This window comes from Callithrix jacchus, chromosome 11 (assembly GCF_049354715.1).
Source record: "Callithrix jacchus isolate 240 chromosome 11, calJac240_pri, whole genome shotgun sequence".
Lineage (NCBI taxonomy): Eukaryota > Metazoa > Chordata > Mammalia > Primates > Cebidae > Callithrix > Callithrix jacchus.
The window spans coordinates 17,788,918-17,808,250 of record NC_133512.1 but is presented as its reverse complement, the minus strand read 5'-3'; the positions used below and the strand labels follow the sequence as shown (position 1 = coordinate 17,808,250).

Below are 19,333 nucleotides of genomic sequence, written 5' to 3'. Positions count from 1 at the left end.
AAAAGGACTTTCTGTATTAACCATCTATAAAATGGAGGCTACTGGATTCATGAATCATGAATAAAAGCCATTTTGATCTGTAAATTTGTCGTAATTTTGTCTTTTGACACAGGGAGAACACCACCTCCCCCTCATCAGCTCTGTTTATGACAGCAATGCCAGAGGTAGCCTCTTCACATTCCTTTATGATTCATTCAGTGTAGCCAATGAATAGCTTTTACTAAAATTGTGCGCTTGGTTCACCGTGGCCCACACATCTTACGCCTTTGTTGGTGGGCTGGAACACCATCCCTTCAATCCTGGTTCTTTTTTCCTCCTTACCATTGAGACAGGGAGCTGAGAGGTTTGGAAGTCAGTGGGACTCCACATACAGGGAATCCCACAGAGAAAGAACTGGATTTAGATTGGGCTGTTTTCCCTTTAAGCTTTGTCCTGTTGGCTTTCCTATTTCCTCAACCCCAACTGCCTCCCACACCCACCGATACACACATCTCCAGAATGTAACTCTCCTGGCTGACAGGGAGGTACATTATTTAGGGCCATATTATCCCCTCTGCTCAAAAACAAATGAGTTCGCTGAAGTGTACACTGGCATTTATCTGAGACAATGTTTATAGAATTCGTGATATGGAAATGAGCAGCCATCTCCCAGAATCCCTTCTATCAAGAGAACTGGCACTGTTTACTGTAAGTGAAAACCTCTTCCCTTGAAGGCTCAACAAATTCTACCCAGAAGAAGAAAGAACAGCATATTCTTTCTCATAGGTGCGCGTGTGTGCGCACGCGCGCACACACACACACACACACACACACACACACACACACAGTATATACCACCAGTCTGTGGTCTTGGAAGCAAAGTTTAATAATTGAATAGCTTAAGCACTAAACTCTTCCACATTATGCTAATGTATTGTGATACTATCCTAATATATGTCCATTTGTTAAAGATGGAAAGGTCTTGATATGGCATAAGGGGTTGAATCCCAGTAAGAGTATTAACGGTAACAACAAAAGTAACATAGCAACAAGGTTTCTGTTGAATGGCTGCTTTGATAATTTAAGAATTATATCTTATATCTATTATAATCCTTATAATGGCTTCATGGGTAAGAAAGGTTTATTTCCGTTTTACACCTGATGGGGAGACTACGGTTCCGAGAGAGTGCAGAAGTGAGTTACACTTTTGCCAACTAGGCCAGAAGATGAAAACCACTGGATTGGGAAATGCTTTTGTACCAAAAGTACAACGTGAAGTGGCTAGTGTTACTTTTTGGAAAAAAGTTAACTTTGGCAAGCACAAATGTAATTCAGTATTTGAGCAATATTTTTAGGAGAGTAAAGGAGTGGTTTATGTGAATTCTCCAAAATGCCATCATGAAAATTTTGATGATGAAAATCATCAAACATAGCTAATTACCTGTCTTAGCCTGTGCAGAGCTGCTATAAAAAAGTACCATATGCTGAGTGGCTCATACGCAACATAAATTTATTTCTCACTGTCCTGGAGGCTGGAAGTCAGAGTGCCAGCACGGTTGAATTCTGGTGAGAGCTCTTTTCCAGGTTGCCATCCTTTCTTTGCATCCTTAGGTGATGGAAAGAGGGCTGATAAGTTCTTTGGGTCCTATTTTATTATTTTACTTTATTTTTTATTTTTTTGGAGACGGTCTTGCTCTATCCCCCAGGCTGGAGTGCAGTGGTACAATCTCATCTCACTGCAACCAGGTGTGCCCGCCACCACACCTGGTTAATTTAAGTATTTTTAGTAGAGACAGGGTTTTGCCATGTTGGCCAGGCTGGTCTTGAACTTCTAACTTCAGGTGATCTGCCTGCCTGCCTCAGCCTCCCAAAGTGCTGGTATTACAGGTGTGAGCCACCATGCCCGGCCTCTGGAGTCTCTTTACAAGGGTACTTGCCAATCTTATCCATGAGGACTCAACTCTCATGACCTAATCACCTCACAAAGGCCCCACCCCTTAAAATCATCACATTGGGCTTAGGATTGCAGCATACAAATTTTGGGGGGACATAAACTTTCCATCTCTAACATTACCGAAATAGTATCTATATGGTCATTTCTAAATACACATATATTTGGAAATTTCTAAAGAGCCAGTGAGCATGCAACTGACTTGATCTTGATATAACTGTTTTCATTTCATTTTCATTCTACATGACATACTTTGGGTAATTGTAAAATCATTAAAAAATTGTTGATACATTATGGAATTAGAATAAAAGCATCTTCTATGATTATCTAAGCCATGGAATGAATGAGGAGCTGTTTTCAGTGCAACCTCTTCTATTTTTTAAAGTGCATTGTCCAATTCCTTTTTATTTTGTGAAGACTTCAAAAACCTTAAAAAGATCTTGAAATTGTGCCTTGCGTTTCTTTAAATCTTGTGTTTAAACAACATGTGCTGCTAGTTGCTAGTCATTTTCTCTATCCCCTGCACCAGACCCTCTCTTTCTCAGGAAAGGATATCCAGGGGACCCAGCTAGTCAAGGAGATACAAGAAGAAGGTTAGGAGGCTTTCTGGGAAACATTTTCTTTTTCCAGACAGAAGTGTTCAGAGGGAAAAGGCCCTTTCTCAGTTTGGCTCCATCTTTCTGTTTTGAATTGGGTTGTGTGAGGCTGCCTAGCTTGACTGTGAGGGCATCTCTCGACAATGAGGTGACAAGCCTGGGTAGGAAAATCCATAGGCGAGAAGGTGACTGAATGGAGAGATGGTCTTTCATGACTGAATCACCAGGCCCACATTTCCCACTAACCTCCAGACTTCTTGTTCTGTGATCTGAGATCATTATTTACTGCAGAGGCCACTGTGAGTGGTTGCCCTGTTGACTTGTGTCTGAAAACCCAATTCACTAAGTTAAAATCCAGCACTGTTCTTTTGAAACCTGGCTCCAGAACAAAGTGGAAGGTAATGATGGAATGCTTTTCAAAATTTCAGGGAGGTGTCCCTACACAGCAGAGAGCTGTGGTGTAGGTGTTGGCTGAGGGGAGGTCTGAGCTGCCGGATTCAGAGAACAGGTGTCCTCTCTTATTTTATCTTAAACATGCAGGTCATTTTTGCATGCTACTCTGTGTGGTTCTTTCAGCCAAGGAAAACTGCTGAGCACCCGCTCACGTGCTGTGTGGAATGCAAACTGCAGGGTGCCAGGGTGGGAGGTGAGACATGCTGGGCCTGAATTCAAGAGGGGCACAGCCTCAGGCCTCGTCAGGCTGGGGTGGCTTGGAGTAATGATCTAAGCAGATCCGCTCCTCTCCCGCCGCCCGCTCCCTGCCTGCAGAAGGCGCGCGGCTGGCTATCCCGGGTGGGCGCAGGTGAACTATGCTTCACTCTCCTGGGTGGATGCAGAAGAGCCACGCTTTGCTCTCCCAGGTGAGCCGCGGCTCACTCTCCGGTTGAGCACAGGTGAGCCGCGCTCTATGGGAATCCTTGGAATCTTCATTCAATTTCCATCGCCTCCTTGTATTTATTTGAAAGGACTTTTAAAAATGAAGCCTATGCACAATGGAACGCAAACAATTTACTACTTTACGTACACCACCGCTGCCGGACTGCGGACAGGGCTCCTTCAGCGGAGCATCTGTAATAAGCGTTTATTGTACATAACAGCTCGGAGCTGGGCCCAGATAGTGGTGCGCCGGCCCAGATACCGCGCCCACGCCCCGCGCGCCGCACGCACGCACGCACGCACGCACGCCCGGCGCGAGCCCGATAGCGTCAGCAACGCGCAGGCGCACGTCGGTCCCCGCGCTTTTCGGAAGCTGATGGTGTCCGCGAACGGTCGCAGGTAGGACGCGGTGACGGGAGGTGGGGCAGGGGCCTTGCTGACCCTTGTGGAGCATCAGGGTTGGGCGCGGGGGCGAGGCGGGCGGATGGCTCTGGAATGTTGAGGGGTCGCGCGGCGGGGGCTTCGTGGGAGGCCGTGGGCTTCGGGAGTCAGACAGTGGCTGTGACCTCAGCGCCCTTCTCATTTGCTTCTGTCTTAGGGGAGGGTGGCTTACCCGCCAGCCCAGAACCAGACTCACCCATGATTAGGAAGGAGGGTTCCGGCGTGGACGGCGGCATCCTTTGGCAGGGCCTGTCCGGGGGCGGGGCTGCTTGTTGCCGGCATTTACCGGGGCCGGCGGGGTTCTGGGCTCCCACAGCGGAGGTCAGTCAGCTCTCCTGTGCCCAGCGCAAGCTGTTAAGCTCTGTGATGAGAAAGAAGGGCTCATACCTTTGAGGGGTCATTGTGAGGCAGAAGCAGCAGTATTTTATAGAGTGTTTTCTAGGTGCTAAGACCTGTGTCGAGTGCTTTGCAGAATTAAAAGGCCTTGTCAGCTCTGTGATATTGCTGCGCTTCTTTTATAGGTGAAAACCGGCAGAAAGACATTAAGAGATTTTCCTACAGTCACTGCTGGCAGATGATAGAGCCAGGATCTGAACGCAGGCAGCCTGGCTCCAGACCCTGTGCTCTTAACTCCTGTTTTGCATCACGAATCGAGTCCTGTGAAAGGCCTGTACGGTGCTTGGTACTGAGTAGGCACTCTTGTCAGTATTTTAGTAGCCATTATTCTACAGGACACTGTATTCTAGGTCCTAAGACAGTGTAAATGTAATGGAAAACAGTTCCTACCTGCAGAAGCCAATTATCTAGGAAGAGAAATAATCACATTATTAAAATAATCAGAACATTGGCAAAATAAAGAAGATTGAAATGCAGTTCATATGACAGTGCTAATTAATCGTACTTTTTAGATCTAGAAAAAGCCCTTAAGGTTAAATTGACTTGAAAATGATAAGCAAGACAATGGTTGTGTCACTGATCAGTGATGGCCAGTTTTTGGTTATCCATATTTACTATGTAAATGATTGAATTGAAAAGAAGTAAGACTTGGAAGATGAATATGGAAGGAAAAGGTGAAGGTGGAAAGGAGAAGGGGGTTTATTCTGAAAACTGACTAGAACTCTGAGGTATTTTGGAAATCCCAGGGTAACAGATGATAAAGTGGAATGAAGCCATGGAGAGGAAGAGAATGATGATACCAATTGTGAAAGTTTGTGTCAAGTGTTTTCCGAGTTACCTTTCAGTTTCTCATTTCCAGTATTGTATAAATGAGTTTAAAAGTCGAAATGGTATACTGAAAAGAGGGATGAACTGCTTGACAGGGGAGGTCAGATCTAGTTTTGACTCTAGCTTATCTGGCTTGACAGCTTTAAATAAATTACGGTGTCTTTAATTTAAAGCTCTGGATCTTAAGTTTTTAAACAAAGATTTATGAACACCTACTTACAATGTGACAAATGATTTGTAAGGCATGGGAGATAAATGCTGTATTAAACATGGCTGTTGCACGAAAAGAACCGATTTTAAGTTGTACTTACAAGTAATTTGGAAGGCAAAATTCCAAATACTTGAGCCTATAAAGTAGAGTTTCTTAGTTTTCACTTAATTGAAATGCTGTTAGGAAACTAAGAAAAGTTTTAATACAGTTTTCTTGTGGATATGTAAGTAAATTCAGTATAGTTAGCAATGTGATACAGCAGCAGTCTGTTTAAATGTAACAGTGTGAAGAAGGCTATGCTAATAACGTGACAAGTAATCTAAAGTAAAATCATTTAGTAGGTTAGCTTGTTCTCTTATTTATTGTAACAGTTTCACTTTTTAATACTTATGTGAAATTAGGAAACTGAGAGATATTCTAGGGCATTTTGTTTTGCGTGCTTATTCATGAATAAGTTATTAAAGCCATTTAAACATGCTGTAGTTCAAATTTGTGATCCAGGCTGTTCAATCTGTGACCTGGGGTAGCAGCATCAAGGAGCATTGTGTACATGAAGAAGTGCACAGTACCTGGATTGAAACTGCTTGTGTTCGATTTCTGGTACCATTCGTAACTGGCTGTGTGATCTCAAGTAAGTTCTTTAACTCTCTCAGCCTCAGTTTCTACATTTGGGTGATAGGAATAAAGATAGTTTTCAGATTATTTTCATATTCATTACTCGATATGATTCTCCCAGTGGTTCCTCTCACTTTGCAGATAAGAAAACTGAATAACCAGCTGGGTGCAGTGGCTCATGCCCCTAATCCTAACACTTTGGGAGGCCAAGGTGGGTGGATTACCTGAGGTCAGGAGTTTGAGACCAGCCTGACCAACATGGTAAAACCCTGTCTCTACTGAAAATACAAAATTTAGCTGGGTGTGGTGGTGGGTGCCTTTAATCTCAGCTACTTGGGAGGCTGGGGCAGGAGAATCACTTGAACCCGGAGGTAGATGTTGCAGTGAGCCAAGATAGCACAACTTCCCTCTAGCCTGGGTGACAGAGTGAGACTCTGTCTCAACAACAATAAAAAAGAAAACTGAAGACCCTTCAGTGATAGTAAAAGGCTCACTTAAGCTCATTCACCTAGTTTCTTGTGCAGATCAGAGTTAAACCTCTTGTTTGTTTTGTTTTGCTTTATGTGTCTATAGTTCCATTGTTCTTCAATATTGCTTTTCTTTTTCTGATCGATTTTAAATCCTTTTCATCTAAACCTTATGAATGCTTTCCCTATTCACTGGTAAAATTAGCTAGATATTTCTCTTATAACCTGTACTTATAAATCTACCTTATAAAATAAAAAGTCCAGTGTACCTTCCTTCAGATTAGCAGAGATTTTAAAACTATGTTTAAAGTACTATATCTGTTTTCTTCATACTGATTTATTTTCATTTTTGTTGTTTGTTATAGAACCTCTAAAATGCAGACCTCCAGCTCTAGATCTGTGCACCTGAGTGAATGGCAGAAAAATTACTTTGCAATTACATCTGGCATATGTGCAGGACAGAAGGCAGATGCATACCGTGCACAGATATTACGCATTCAGTATGCATGGGCAAACTCTGAAATCTCCCAGGTCTGTGCTACCAAACTGTTCAAAAAATATGCAGAGAAATATTCTGCAATTATTGATTCTGACAATGTTGAATCTGGCTTGAATAATTATGCAGAAAACATTTTGACTTTGGCAGGGTCTCAACAAACAGATAGTGACAAGTGGCAATCTGGATTGTCAATAAATAATGTTTTCAAAATGAGTAGTGTACAGAAGATGATGCAAGCTGGCAAAAAATTCAGAGACTCTCTGTTGGAACCTGCTCATGCATCAGTGGTAATCCATAAGGAGGCCACTGTCTTTGATCTTACTAAATTTAGTTTTTGTGGTAATTCTCAAGAGAATGACCAACTACCTAACTCAGCTCATGATCAAGATAGGACCCAAGACTTCCCAGAGAGCAATCCTTTGAAACTCCTTCAGAGTGCCCAGCCACCTGTGGTGACTAACACTGCTAAGACTTGTTCTACATTCTCAGCACCGGTAGATGAGTCAGCCACTGCAAAATTCCATGTCACGCCATTGTTTGGAAATGTCAGAAAGGAAAATCCCAGCTTTCCAGAAGAAAACATAAGACTTAATATGTTCTTATCTAATCAGTCTTGTTTTCCTGCTGCCTCTGAAAATCTGCAAAGAAAGTCTTTTTATGGTTCTAGTACCACTGATGCACTTTCCAATCCAGTATTGAATAAGGCTTATAGTAAAACAGAAGATAATGGCCCAAAGGAGGATAGCAGCCTGCCTACTTTTAAAACTGCAAAAGAACAGTTATGGGTAGATCAGCAAAAAAAGTACCATCAACCTCAGCGTGCATCAGGGTCTTCATATGGTGGTGTAAAAAAATCTCTAGGAGCTAGTAGATCCCGAGGAATACTTGGAAAGTTTGTTCCTCCTATACCCAAGCAAGATGGGGGAGAGCAGAATGGAGGAATGCAGTATAAGCCTTATGGGGCAGGACCTACAGAACCAGCACATCCAGTTGATGAGCGTCTGAAGAACTTGGAGCCAAAGATGATTGAACTTATTATGAATGAGATTATGGATCATGGACCTCCAGTAAATTGGGAAGATATTGCAGGGGTAGAGTTTGCTAAAGCCACCATAAAGGAAATAGTTGTGTGGCCCATGTTGAGGCCGGACATCTTTACTGGTTTAAGGGGACCCCCTAAAGGAATTTTGCTCTTTGGTCCTCCTGGGACTGGTAAAACTCTAATTGGCAAGTGCATTGCTAGTCAGTCTGGGGCAACATTCTTTAGCATCTCTGCTTCATCCTTAACTTCTAAATGGGTAGGCGAGGGGGAGAAAATGGTCCGTGCATTGTTTGCTGTAGCAAGGTGTCAGCAACCAGCTGTGATATTTATTGATGAAATTGATTCCCTGTTATCTCAACGGGGAGATGGTGAGCATGAATCTTCTAGAAGGATAAAAACAGAATTTTTAGTTCAATTAGATGGAGCAACAACATCTTCTGAAGATCGTATCCTAGTGGTGGGAGCAACAAATCGGCCACAAGAAATTGATGAGGCTGCCCGAAGAAGATTGGTGAAAAGGCTTTATATTCCCCTCCCAGAAGCTTCAGCCAGGAAACAGATAGTAATTAATCTAATGTCCAGAGAGCATTGTTGCCTCAGTGAAGAAGAAATTGAACAGATTGTACAGCTCTCTGATGGGTTTTCAGGAGCAGACATGACACAGCTTTGCAGAGAGGCTTCTCTTGGTCCTATTCGCAGTTTACAAACTGCTGACCTTGCTACCATAACACCAGATCAAGTTCGGCCAACAGCTTATATTGATTTTGAAAATGCGTTTAGAACTGTGCGACCTAGTGTTTCTCCAAAAGATTTAGAGCTTTATGAAAACTGGAACAAAACTTTTGGTTGTGGAAAGTAAATAGGATACTTGGAATTAAAAGAGGGCATCTCTGTAGTGCAGTCTTTTTTTATTTTTTAGTATAGAAAGAAGGGGATATGTTAATTTTTTTTTTTTTTTTTGAAAATACTCTGAATTCTGTACTTCAAATAATAGTTCAGATTTTACAACTAATTGACAGTGTATGTTAATGTAAGTTTTGCTTTGCATTTATTACCTGATGTGTAAGCCTATCTAAACAAAGTGAGAATGAACTTTTGTTTCCAAGAATTCTTTCTTTTGAAGTTATATAACATGCAAAGTGAGCTCAAATTAATTTTTTAGTTGAAGATTACATATAAAGTTATATCTGATTAATACCCGTCTTTTATTGAAGAGTGTTCCTCCCAATGGCCACGTAATTCTTAATGTTGGCTAGTATAATGGTTTACATTTGGAACAGAGCATTGCTTAGTGTTATTTCAGCAGATTTAAGATCTCACTAAAAGCTAAAGTGGCAGTTTTTACTTTATTCTGCCAATTTGTTACCTCTATGGTTTTTAATTTTTATCAGGACTAACATTTTCAGAAATAGTAAGGTATGATCTAGTATTACAGATATATTCATAGAACTGAAAGGGTAATTAAGAGTGTGGGTTATTTTCAGGGAAGTGTGTGATATCTAACATTAATGTTTTATTTGACACTACAGCCTGTAATACTGCGTTCTATCAAAAATAAGTGTTTCAGATTTTTATACCAGACCCATTGTGTTTTATGAAATGTGCATTACAGAAACATGAGAAAATAGAGATAAGTAGAGAATAAAAATCACTGTTATCCTACCACTTTGTGGGACACACTCTTAATATTTAAGCATAGATTCTTCCAGAGGTTTTGTTTTATACAGCAGTTGGATTGTGTAATGTATTCTCTTTTGTAGCCTGCTCTCTAAAGCGTATCTTCACTTTCCATGTTAACATAAATGTCCTGCTATGATTGCCCAGCATTCCATGGATGGACTATAATTGAGTCATCTGGTAGAGGACATATCGGGCAGAACGTTAGGTTGTTCATCTTTTGTTTATTGTAAAGGAACTATGCGGGATGCCATTTGGTGATCTTTTTAAAAAATATGTATAAATTTATTGAGTAATTCTTGGATTAAAGAATATGCACTTTTGAAAGCTTTTGGCTTGCATTCTAAATTGTTCTCTTAAAAAGTAGTTCCTGTAAAACTCCATCTGCACTGAATCGGGGGACTACACTGTGGCAGCATTGGGCAGTAGGCAATTTTGGTATTTATTAGCATTCTTTTTGCATTTATTCAAAAAACTGAAGTTACTGAAGGTAGAGCAATGAACGACACAGACAAATATCCTTGGTCTCATGGAGGTTACATTTAAGTTTGAATATTTTCTTTTGTGAATAGTGCAACTTGAAATGTCCAATCAAAACACTTTTAGTTGCTGAATTTAGACAGTTTGTGTATATGTATAGTTTAAATTTTTTCTTGGTTTGTGTTCTGTTTTTATGTTAAAGGATTGTTACTGCAGTTTTTAGTTGTTCCCTTTGTAATGTGTGGTTGTCTTTCATTAGAATTTGTTTTATGTTTCGTTTTGTTTTTGAGACAGAGTCTTGCTGTGTTGTCTAGGCTCCAGTGTAGTGATGTGATCTTGGCTCACTGCAACCTTTGCCTTCTGGGTTCCAGTGATTCTTGTGCCTCAGCCTCCTGTGTAGCTGAGACCACAGCTGTACACCACCACACCTGGCTAATTTTTGTATTTTTAGTAGAGATGGGGTTTTGCTATGTTGCTTAGGCTGGTCTCGAACTCCTGGCCTCAAACTTGATCTACCTACCTCAGCCCCCTGAAGTGCTGGGATTGCAGGTGTGAGCCACCACACCTGGTGTTTTTATTTGAATTTGGATGTTAAACTTCTTGTCTTTAGTTCTTAGTTACATCTTGTAACATTTTAAAACATTTCGCAATATTCATTACTGTCTGTCCCTTTCTGTGTCTGTATAAACAGCACTATAACCTCGGGTTCTTTGGTATTGATGTCAAGGAATTCTTTAGTTTTTCTTTCTTGCTATTTAATTGCATATCACTCCTGCCCTCTTGGGTCTTACAATTACTGTGGCTATTTAGATTTATCACCATTTGCCCTCTAGGTGTTAATGTTTTGTTTAGCTCTGTAATTCGCCCTTAATATTTATTGTCAGTTTTTTCCAGTTATATCTTCTGCCATCTCTGACTTTAAGATCCTTGATCACCAACCACAGGGCCACTTGTTTCTATGGAGTTTAGAAATTGTGAGAAGGAGAGAAAGTCTAGTTGGTTTAGCTCATCTTGGATTAGGCAGAGCCCATGTTACACATGCTCAAGAAATGGACCCTCTTGAATTAAAGTCTACTCTGTTAAATAAGAATCTAAACCTGAAAGGAATAGTCAGGATATTTTAAAGCTGGAAAGAAACTTTGAGTTAGGGAGTCAACTCTTTCTGTGTTATACCACAGAAAAGCGTTCTTCGTCTCAGCACTGTGATTTTGAGTCTTCCTGAAGTAGTTGGGCAGGAAGCTTACTAAAACTTTTAAGATTTCTTATTCTCACCAGATATGATTGTCTTGATTGAATATAATCTTGGATTCAGTTCTCTCAAGTGTGGCACTGCAGTGTCTTTAGCCATTGTGTCAGAAACATGAATGTTAGTCGGATATTTAATGTCTTTAAATATTATATTTCCTTAGTAGAAATACATGTTTACCAAACATTTCACTTGGTTGTGGTATTGATGCTAACAGTTTTGACAGGAGTATGGATGAGTATGGTGACTTATTCTAATTTATAATTTCAGGCCTTCTTAAATATTTTTGACATCTAATAATTTATGATCCTTTTGATATGTATTCATTCTATGGTAAATTTCTAATCTTTCTGATATTTTAACTCATTTTCTCAATTCTAAAATATCAAGTCTGCTTTTAATATTGACAGCTGGTCTTGATAGAGTCATAAAGATCACGGGCTGTGGAGCCAAATAGACCTTTTGAATTCTGGCTGTCATTTACTGGTGACTATTGGTTACTTAATTATTCAGTTTCAGTTTTAAAGTGAGAGTAGTTTGTATTTCTCTTGTCAGAGAGTGAGGATTAAATGTAGAATACAGATTTAAAAGGACGGGTTCATGTTTTATGATTGTGCATCTTCTCTGAATCTGCCTTGATTTTGCTCTTGTTGCTGTGAAGGATCTTTTCAACTTTTTCGTGTGATTGTCCTAGCTCATTCTGCTTAGTGTTAGTGGGATTTGTATCATATTATTAGAGATCATATGCCATCTATCTTTAGTTTTGTGGAAAAATTCTAATTCCAAAGAAACATCTCGTAGTTATGTTTCTCTTTTTCTACACTTTAGAACTTTTTAATAGGTCTGTCCCAGATTATTATTTTTCTTTATTCATGCTTATATGTTATTTATTGGTCTCCATTGTTACTCTCCAGTTTTTTTTTTTTAAGGGACACTTACAACCCACCTTTAGGGATCTGATTAAGAGAAAAGATTCTATCTAAGTCCATGGCAAAAGGCCAGGTCAAATAAAGATAACACCTTTTAACTTCCTTCTTATATTCCAAGTTCCTGACCTCAGTTCAGGAGTTGGTATTGAGGGAGCATCTGGAGCACATTTTTTTTCTTCTTTTCTTTTCTTCCCTCCCCATTCCCCTGAAGCACATTTGAAACAGTTTAATAAGCAGGTGGGGCCATCCTGAAGGTTTGCCCCAGCAGCCTGGGTGAGTGGAGGGAGTCTTGGGACAAAAAATGAGATGTAGTCACCACTTTTAACTCTTGCCCTTAAAAAAATACTTTTACAACACATTTTATAATGGAAAGAGCATTAAAATGGGCATTAGAAAACTGCCAGTGGTTCTAACCTTAGACAGTCTGCATGAACTCCCTAAGATCTGTTTTTTTTTAAGTGATAAAAGTGAGGGAATGGTACTGGACAATCCTTAATTGACACATCCAGATTTCTGTTATCACTTACCAAAAATTTATGAATTTGAGATTCGCTTGCAGAGTATCAGGTGCTGGGTACTGAGAGGTACAAGACAAAGTCTAGACATATAGGCCAACTTTTAAGTATTACTAGTTTGGCTCATTACAAAAAAAATGGGAAAACATGAAGAGAGGGCTTTATTAAGGAGTTAAGTCAGCATAATGGACCACTTAATATATAATAAATCACTTAATAAAAGGGAAAAAGGAAAATTAGGAAGTCCACACAAGGTGGCATTTTATAAAGGCAGCATGTGGTTAAGGACACTTGGGTCATGGATGTTTTGTGACAGCTGTGCTCAGGCATCTCAAGAAGCAGCAGTGTGCCTGCTGACCAACAGGGCCTGCGATGGCCTGTGAAGCCTAGCTGTTAGACCTCTCTTTATCCATTTCTGCTCAGAAATGTAGAGATGACAGGGAAAATATAGGCAAGTCCCAGATTTCTCGGATATGACCAGGGCAAGCACTCAAAACACTACAACCTGTGCAGTCAGAGTCCAGCAGAGCCTTGTTTCCTTCTTTACTCCTTGTCTCCTCCTTTGCTTGTCTTCACCCACTGTCCTGGACTGTCAGGCCCTGGTTCTCATCCCCATGTGTGACGAAGCCATGCTGTCCCAGAGAGAGACACAACCACTTGGTAGTCCCATGCTTTAGTGTCAGAGTTGCACCTTACCTTTGTATCCAAGAAATGCATGCAGCTCAACTTTCCCTTAAAAGGCTTCTAAGAAAAAAAAACTGCCCCCCAGCTTTTTTTTCCCCCCGGAAGAATATATTAGCTTAATAAGAAAAGGTATGGTATCAAACTTTCCATTTAAAATAGTGGCCTAAGCCACAAATTTACCTTTCCTGCCTGTAGGTGCAAAATATTCATTGAAATGAAAAAATATACACTAAAATCCAATGTGATGTTGGAAAAGAGAGAAAGATACCATTTCAAATGTGACATGTTTCTGGAGGTTACAGAGCAAATGGTATAAGGTTGTTGGAATCCCTGAGCTAAATAATGGCTGTGAACACGCCAGCTGAGATTGGTTATCTCTGCAGTGCCTGGGCTGTATCCCTAGCTTAGGCAGCAAAATAGCTGTGGGCCAGTGGTCTGGTATCTGAACGGATTGCCAAGACAAGTCTTGCAGAGTGCAGGCCCACAAGCCACTGGGAAGTGGATGTCCCTAAATCTGGGAGTCATTTATAGTCACCTGGCTTTTGTGGGCCCTGCAGCCTGAGAAGTGAGTCAGGGTGGCAGCTACTTCTGATTGCCACGTTAGGCAGAAGCACAAGTATTTGATGAAGCAGTGGAACTTAATGTAACTAACTTCTGTCTCACTTCATAACTTTTTACCTACTTCCACATTTTTCTAAGGGTAGACCCCGTTTTCCCACAGTTTCTCTATATACTTGCCACTGAGACACGCAGGCTTATGCCAAGACATAGAGGGGGTCGTGCTCACACCACAGTTAACACATCTCTCTCTCTCAATGGCTGAGCAGTATGAAAGACATTTGCTAAGAAAGCTTTTCTCTCTCAGCATACTGATAACTTTTAAAGTATAAGTTGGCAATACTTCCCCATGTAAAAATCTTCCAACAGATTGCTGTTGAAGTGAAAATAAAATACAAATTCCTTCCTAGAGCCAAATATTTCTCTTCAGTCTCTTTTCTTACTTTGCTTCATCCCACTGGATGTTAAGGTGAACAAACATGTTTCCCATGTAGAAAAATTATGGTAGGCAGAATTCCGAAGATGTTCCTCCAAGAGACCCATCCTCTGCTTATTCAATCAAATCTAGGCCCTGCTGAGAAGGGACCTTGCAGAGGTAATGTGGTTACAGACCTTTAGATAGGGAGGTTATCTTGAATTATTTGTGTAGAGCCAATCTAATTTCATAAGTCCTTAAAAGCAGAGAATGTTCTCTGGCTGGTTAGAGAAGAGGAAAGCTGAAGAGGCAGAAGAAAAATGTGGCAGAAGGGATGTCCACGATTCCAAGTATGAGAAGGATTTGCTCTGCAGTTGCAGCTCTGATTCAGGAGCCCATATACAAGGGCTAGAGAGAAGCCTCCAGATAATAGCCAACACAAAGCAGAGATGTCAGTCCTACAACTGCTTAGAAGTGAATTCTCAGCAACCTAAATGAGCCAGGAAGCCTCCCCAAGAGATTCCAGATGAGAGTCAAGGTCAGCTGACACCTTGATTTCAGTCTTTAGAACCCAAAGCAGAACCAGTAAAACCTCCCAGACTTCTGATATACAGACTATAGGTTCTAAGCTGGTAAGTTTATGGTAGTTTGTTATCACAGCAATGTGGGGTAGGGAACATTACACTGTTCTTTGAGTGTGGAAAGCTCTTCCTTACAGCTTCTTCAAGTTAGTAAAATATAATTTCTCCAGCAAGGCCTTCTATGACCACTGTTTGTGAGATAGCCCCCACTAACTTCCAACACATGCGTGCCTTTGTCTCTAATCCTATGTCACACCCATTAGAAGGTTCTTTCCAGTCAGAGACTTTATGTTCACTTTACAACCATGCAAGATTCATGAGACTTTTGAAAAACCCAGCTTTGTGAGAGGCACATAGAGAAGCAGCATTGATTCAGGAGACTGAGTGGAGCTTTAAAAAGTCTTGATCCCGGAAGACACGGTAGCCACCAAATTAGCTCTTATATTAGTGTATTGTTGCATAACAATATCACCGCAAACTTAGTGACTTTTTTTTTGAGATGGAATCTTACTCTGTCACCAGGATGGAGTGCAGTGACGTGATCTCAGCTCACTGCAATCTCCGCCTCCCGGGTTGAAGCCATTCTGCCTCAGCCTCCTGAGTAGCTGGTACTACAGGTGTGCACCACCACACCCAGGTAATTTTTCTATTTTTAGTAGAAATGGGGTTTCACCATGTTGGCCAGGATGATCTCCATCTCTTGACCTCATTATCCTCCTGCCTCAGTCTCCCAAAGTACTGGCATTACAGGCATGAGCCACCATGCCCAGTCAAACTTAGTGACTTTAAACAACACACATTAATGACCTTGCAGTTTCTGTGGGTCAGGCTTAGCTGGGTGCTCTGCTCCAGGGACCCATAGGGCTGCAATGAAGGTGTTGGTCAGGGCTACGGTCTCATCTGAGGCTTGTTGGGGAAGGATCCACTGCTCAGCTTACGTGGTTACTGGGCAATGTTCAGTTCCTTACAGATGACTAGACAAAGGGCCTCAGTTCTTGCCATCTGTTGGCTGGAGGTTGCTCTCAGTTCCTTACCATGTAGGCATTCCAACATGGCTGCTTGCTTCCCCAAAGTCAGCAGGGGAGAGAGCTTTTCCAGCAGCACAGATGGTATTATCTTCTTTAATGTAATCACACTGATGACCCTTTGTCACCTTCGCTGTATTCTGTTGGGTGAGAGCAAGAAACAGGTCCTTTCCACTCTCAGGGAAGGGTATTAAAAATGACAATTACCAGAAGGCAGGGATCATGGGGCCTGCTTCAGAGTCTATCACAGCTATGAAGTAAAGGTTCAGGAAACAGAATTCTGAGTTCTAATTGTTCAAATAAAAATCTTAATGGAAGGACTGAAGTTTTTTAAATGAAAAGGGCTGAAACAAGATAGATAAAAGGAAGAATAAGCTATGAAATTATTTTACAATCTTCAGCAGACAGAGCTGGAGTGAGGAGTTAAGTAGTACGATAGATTTCAGGAAATTAATATCCATATAATGGGGAATCTATAGAAAGTAAAAAGGAGAGAGGGAGATTATAATCACATTATTAACAGATAATTTTTCTGAGTGAAATACATAATTCATATCAAAAGCATCTAATGAGCGTGTGGTGTTATGATATATATAGGTTTTTCATCCAGGGTTCTTTGGCTCATAACTCCCACAGCCTTAATATAGTCTTTTTATGTTGTTAGATGTGTTAGGCCTCCTTCCACTCTAATGTTCTTCCACCTTTCTGATTGTGGGTATTTAAACTCTCATAAAACCCCAAGAGGACAGGGTTCAGAAAGCTTCCCAATAGCTGAGCATGTGGAGGTTCCTGGAGGTTGGTACGCCCAGGGACGGCATGGAAGCTCCAAGCCCTTTCCCCCATACTCGCCCTAGTGTTTCTTTATCTGTATTTTTTCCAGTATAGAGCGATAAACTGGTGAACTAAGCAAGTGTTTCCTTGAGTTCTGTAAGGCGCTTCTGCAAATTCATTGAACCCAAAGAAGGAGTCATGGGAACCTTAGCCTGAAGCTTGTTGGTCAGAAGTTCTGAAGGCCCAGACTTGGCGACTGGTATGGAGGAGGATTCTTGGGGACTGACTCCTCAGCCTGTGGCATCTGACAATATCTCTAGGTAAACAGTGTTGGAATTGAATTAGAGGACATGCAGCTGGTGTCCACTGATGGGTGTATGGGGGAAAAACCCACATTTGATAACAGAAGTCTTCTGTGTTGATTGTTATGTGAGAGTAGAGGAAAAGTGCAGTTAGAGGGAGTTTTCTTTAAACAGATTGTTATGCAAGACTTGGGGATGGATTGAGACATATCTTGGTAAAGTCTCTGAGCCTGGGGAAAGAGCAAGAAAGCACAACCAAACAGGCAATCTATAAAAGACTAAAGTTTCAGATAACATTAAATACTGGAAAGTAATAGGCACAGTGGCTCACACCTGTAATCCCAACACTTTGGGAGGCTGAGGTGAGAGGGTCACTAAAGACCGGGAGTTTGAGACCAGTGTGGGCAGCAGTGAGACCCTATCTCTACAGAAATAAATTAGCAAAGTGTGGTGGCATATGCATGTAATCCCAGAGACTCGGGAGGCTGAGGTAAAAGAATCACTTGAGCCTAGGAGTTTGAGGCTGCAGTGAGTCATGATTGTACCACTGCACTTTAGCCTGGGTGACAGAGTGAGATCCTGTCTCTAAAAAGAATAATAAATAGTAGTAGTAATAATAAAACAGTGCTTACAAAGTTCTGGGGGCAAATAATTTTGCGATTAGTTTTGTAGATCTAAGATGTCAAATGGGGGACTACAGTACATTCTTATTTAGAAACAATGGATGCCCAAATTATCATTCGTATATTCTATCTGGGGGAAAAAGGGAAAAAGAATGCCTTAGGCAAATGAAAAATGAATCAGGATGGAGAAGTCAGCAAAAGGAAAGCTATAGTACATACCAAGCTACCATGAGCAAAGGAACCAGCCAACCCTGTGACAACGTTTAAATAATTTTTGACAATATAGTTGTACGGTTTAATACAACTGTTAAAATGAATTCCTGAAATAAAAACATAACATTAAAAATATCCAAAACTAAAATTCTAGAAGATTTCAACAAACAGGAATAAAATATAAGAAAAATAAAACAGCTGCTCATATTTTATTGTGTTATGTTTTGTTTGAGGTAGTTTGGCATATGTTCAGGTAAGTCTTGATGTTGAGAGAAAGTATGTAGGTTTAGGGTTAGGACCAGGCATTGAGATTGAAAGGTGGGCCCCACCGCAGGCATAAGGTGAGGGATTCGAAGTGAAGCCTGTGTGGTGGGTTGGGGTGGGTCAAGCTCTGGCCTCGTAACAGCAAGGGCAGAAGGCAGTCAGGAGGCCAGGGGGTGAGGACATTGCAGGGAACCCTACTCAAGCCATGTGCTTTATCCACTAATCTTTTTAAAATATATATTTTTTATTTTCAAGTATTTTTTATATGGAATACTTCATGAATTTGCATGTCATCCTTGCTCAGAGGCCATGCTAATCTTCTCTGTATCATTCCAATTTTAGTATATATTCTGCCAAAGTGAGCACATCCACTAAACTTCTAGAACAGTGAAAAGGCAAACAGTAAGATCACATTGTTTCCTAAAAGGATGACATCGTCAGGAGGCTTGGATGTTACTCTTTATAGAGGACAACAATAACAACAAGAAGTCAGGATTTTAGATTAATATATCTATGGAGCACAGGAGTAGTTTAGTGTAGTTTATCAACTACAAGGGCTCTGATTATTTAGAAAACAGGAATAATACAGTGTAAAAACAAAGTAAATCCAGACTCAGAAATTCAGCTACTGCTCCCACTACTGGGCCCTATCACAAATTCTGAATATATGATAACTAAATTTTAAAAGAGGCAGCTACATTTTGCCGTAAAAATGACTTAGATAGATATTTGTCTCATTAAAGAGTGGATACTCTCCTGTTTTCAGCAAATTACTGCTGAAATCCTTTGGACTGAATTAAACTAAACAGACCTGGGACTGTCAAAGGTGTTGTCAAGACAGTTATTGGAGCTCCAAGAAAATGATAGCTAACACATCACCTCTGAGCAGAGTAGAATCTGGGGGTTGCACAGCACCTACTCTGCATGGCAGCTAAGAGCCCCACCGGGAGGTGCTACCCTTTCTACACTCTGTCACCGCTCACGGAGAATGGTGCTCTTTGCAGTCGTGATTTCATCAGTCATTCATCTCTCGTTGGATCCAAGGACATCTAGGAAACCTCTGTTGAACAGATATATAATGAGAACCACATATTAAATTTTAAACCTTCTGGTAGCCACATTAAAATAGTAAAAGGAATCAGATGAAAT

At 40.9% G+C, this 19,333-nt stretch overlaps 1 protein-coding gene and 1 non-coding gene across 14 annotated transcripts; one reads left to right on the top strand and one right to left on the bottom strand.

The window, feature by feature from the left end:
• The first annotated feature begins 3,763 nt into the window (after positions 1–3,763).
• On the top strand, positions 3,764–9,905 carry FIGNL1 (fidgetin like 1). Of its 13 annotated transcripts, XM_078342428.1 has the most exons (5): positions 3,764–3,801; positions 4,365–4,532; positions 5,780–5,909; positions 6,035–6,104; positions 6,726–9,905. In XM_078342428.1, exon 5 carries the CDS (start codon positions 6,736–6,738, stop codon positions 8,758–8,760), a length of 2,025 nt encoding a protein of 674 aa, XP_078198554.1. In that variant the 5' UTR covers positions 3,764–3,801; positions 4,365–4,532; positions 5,780–5,909; positions 6,035–6,104; positions 6,726–6,735; the 3' UTR covers positions 8,761–9,905. The 13 variants fall into 13 exon arrangements, with proteins under 13 accessions (XP_078198554.1, XP_035109268.3, XP_017830685.4 ...); XM_035253377.3 differs by lacking the exon at positions 6,035–6,104 and having other exon boundaries at positions 4,365–4,513; positions 5,762–5,909; XM_017975196.4 differs by lacking the exon at positions 6,035–6,104.
• An 8,538-nt stretch (positions 9,906–18,443) lies between these two features.
• LOC118143922 (U6 spliceosomal RNA) lies at positions 18,444–18,550 on the bottom strand. Its single transcript, XR_004728407.1, has one exon. It is a non-coding gene; the product is annotated as a U6 spliceosomal RNA (small nuclear RNA).
• Positions 18,551–19,333: the final 783 nt, after the last annotated feature.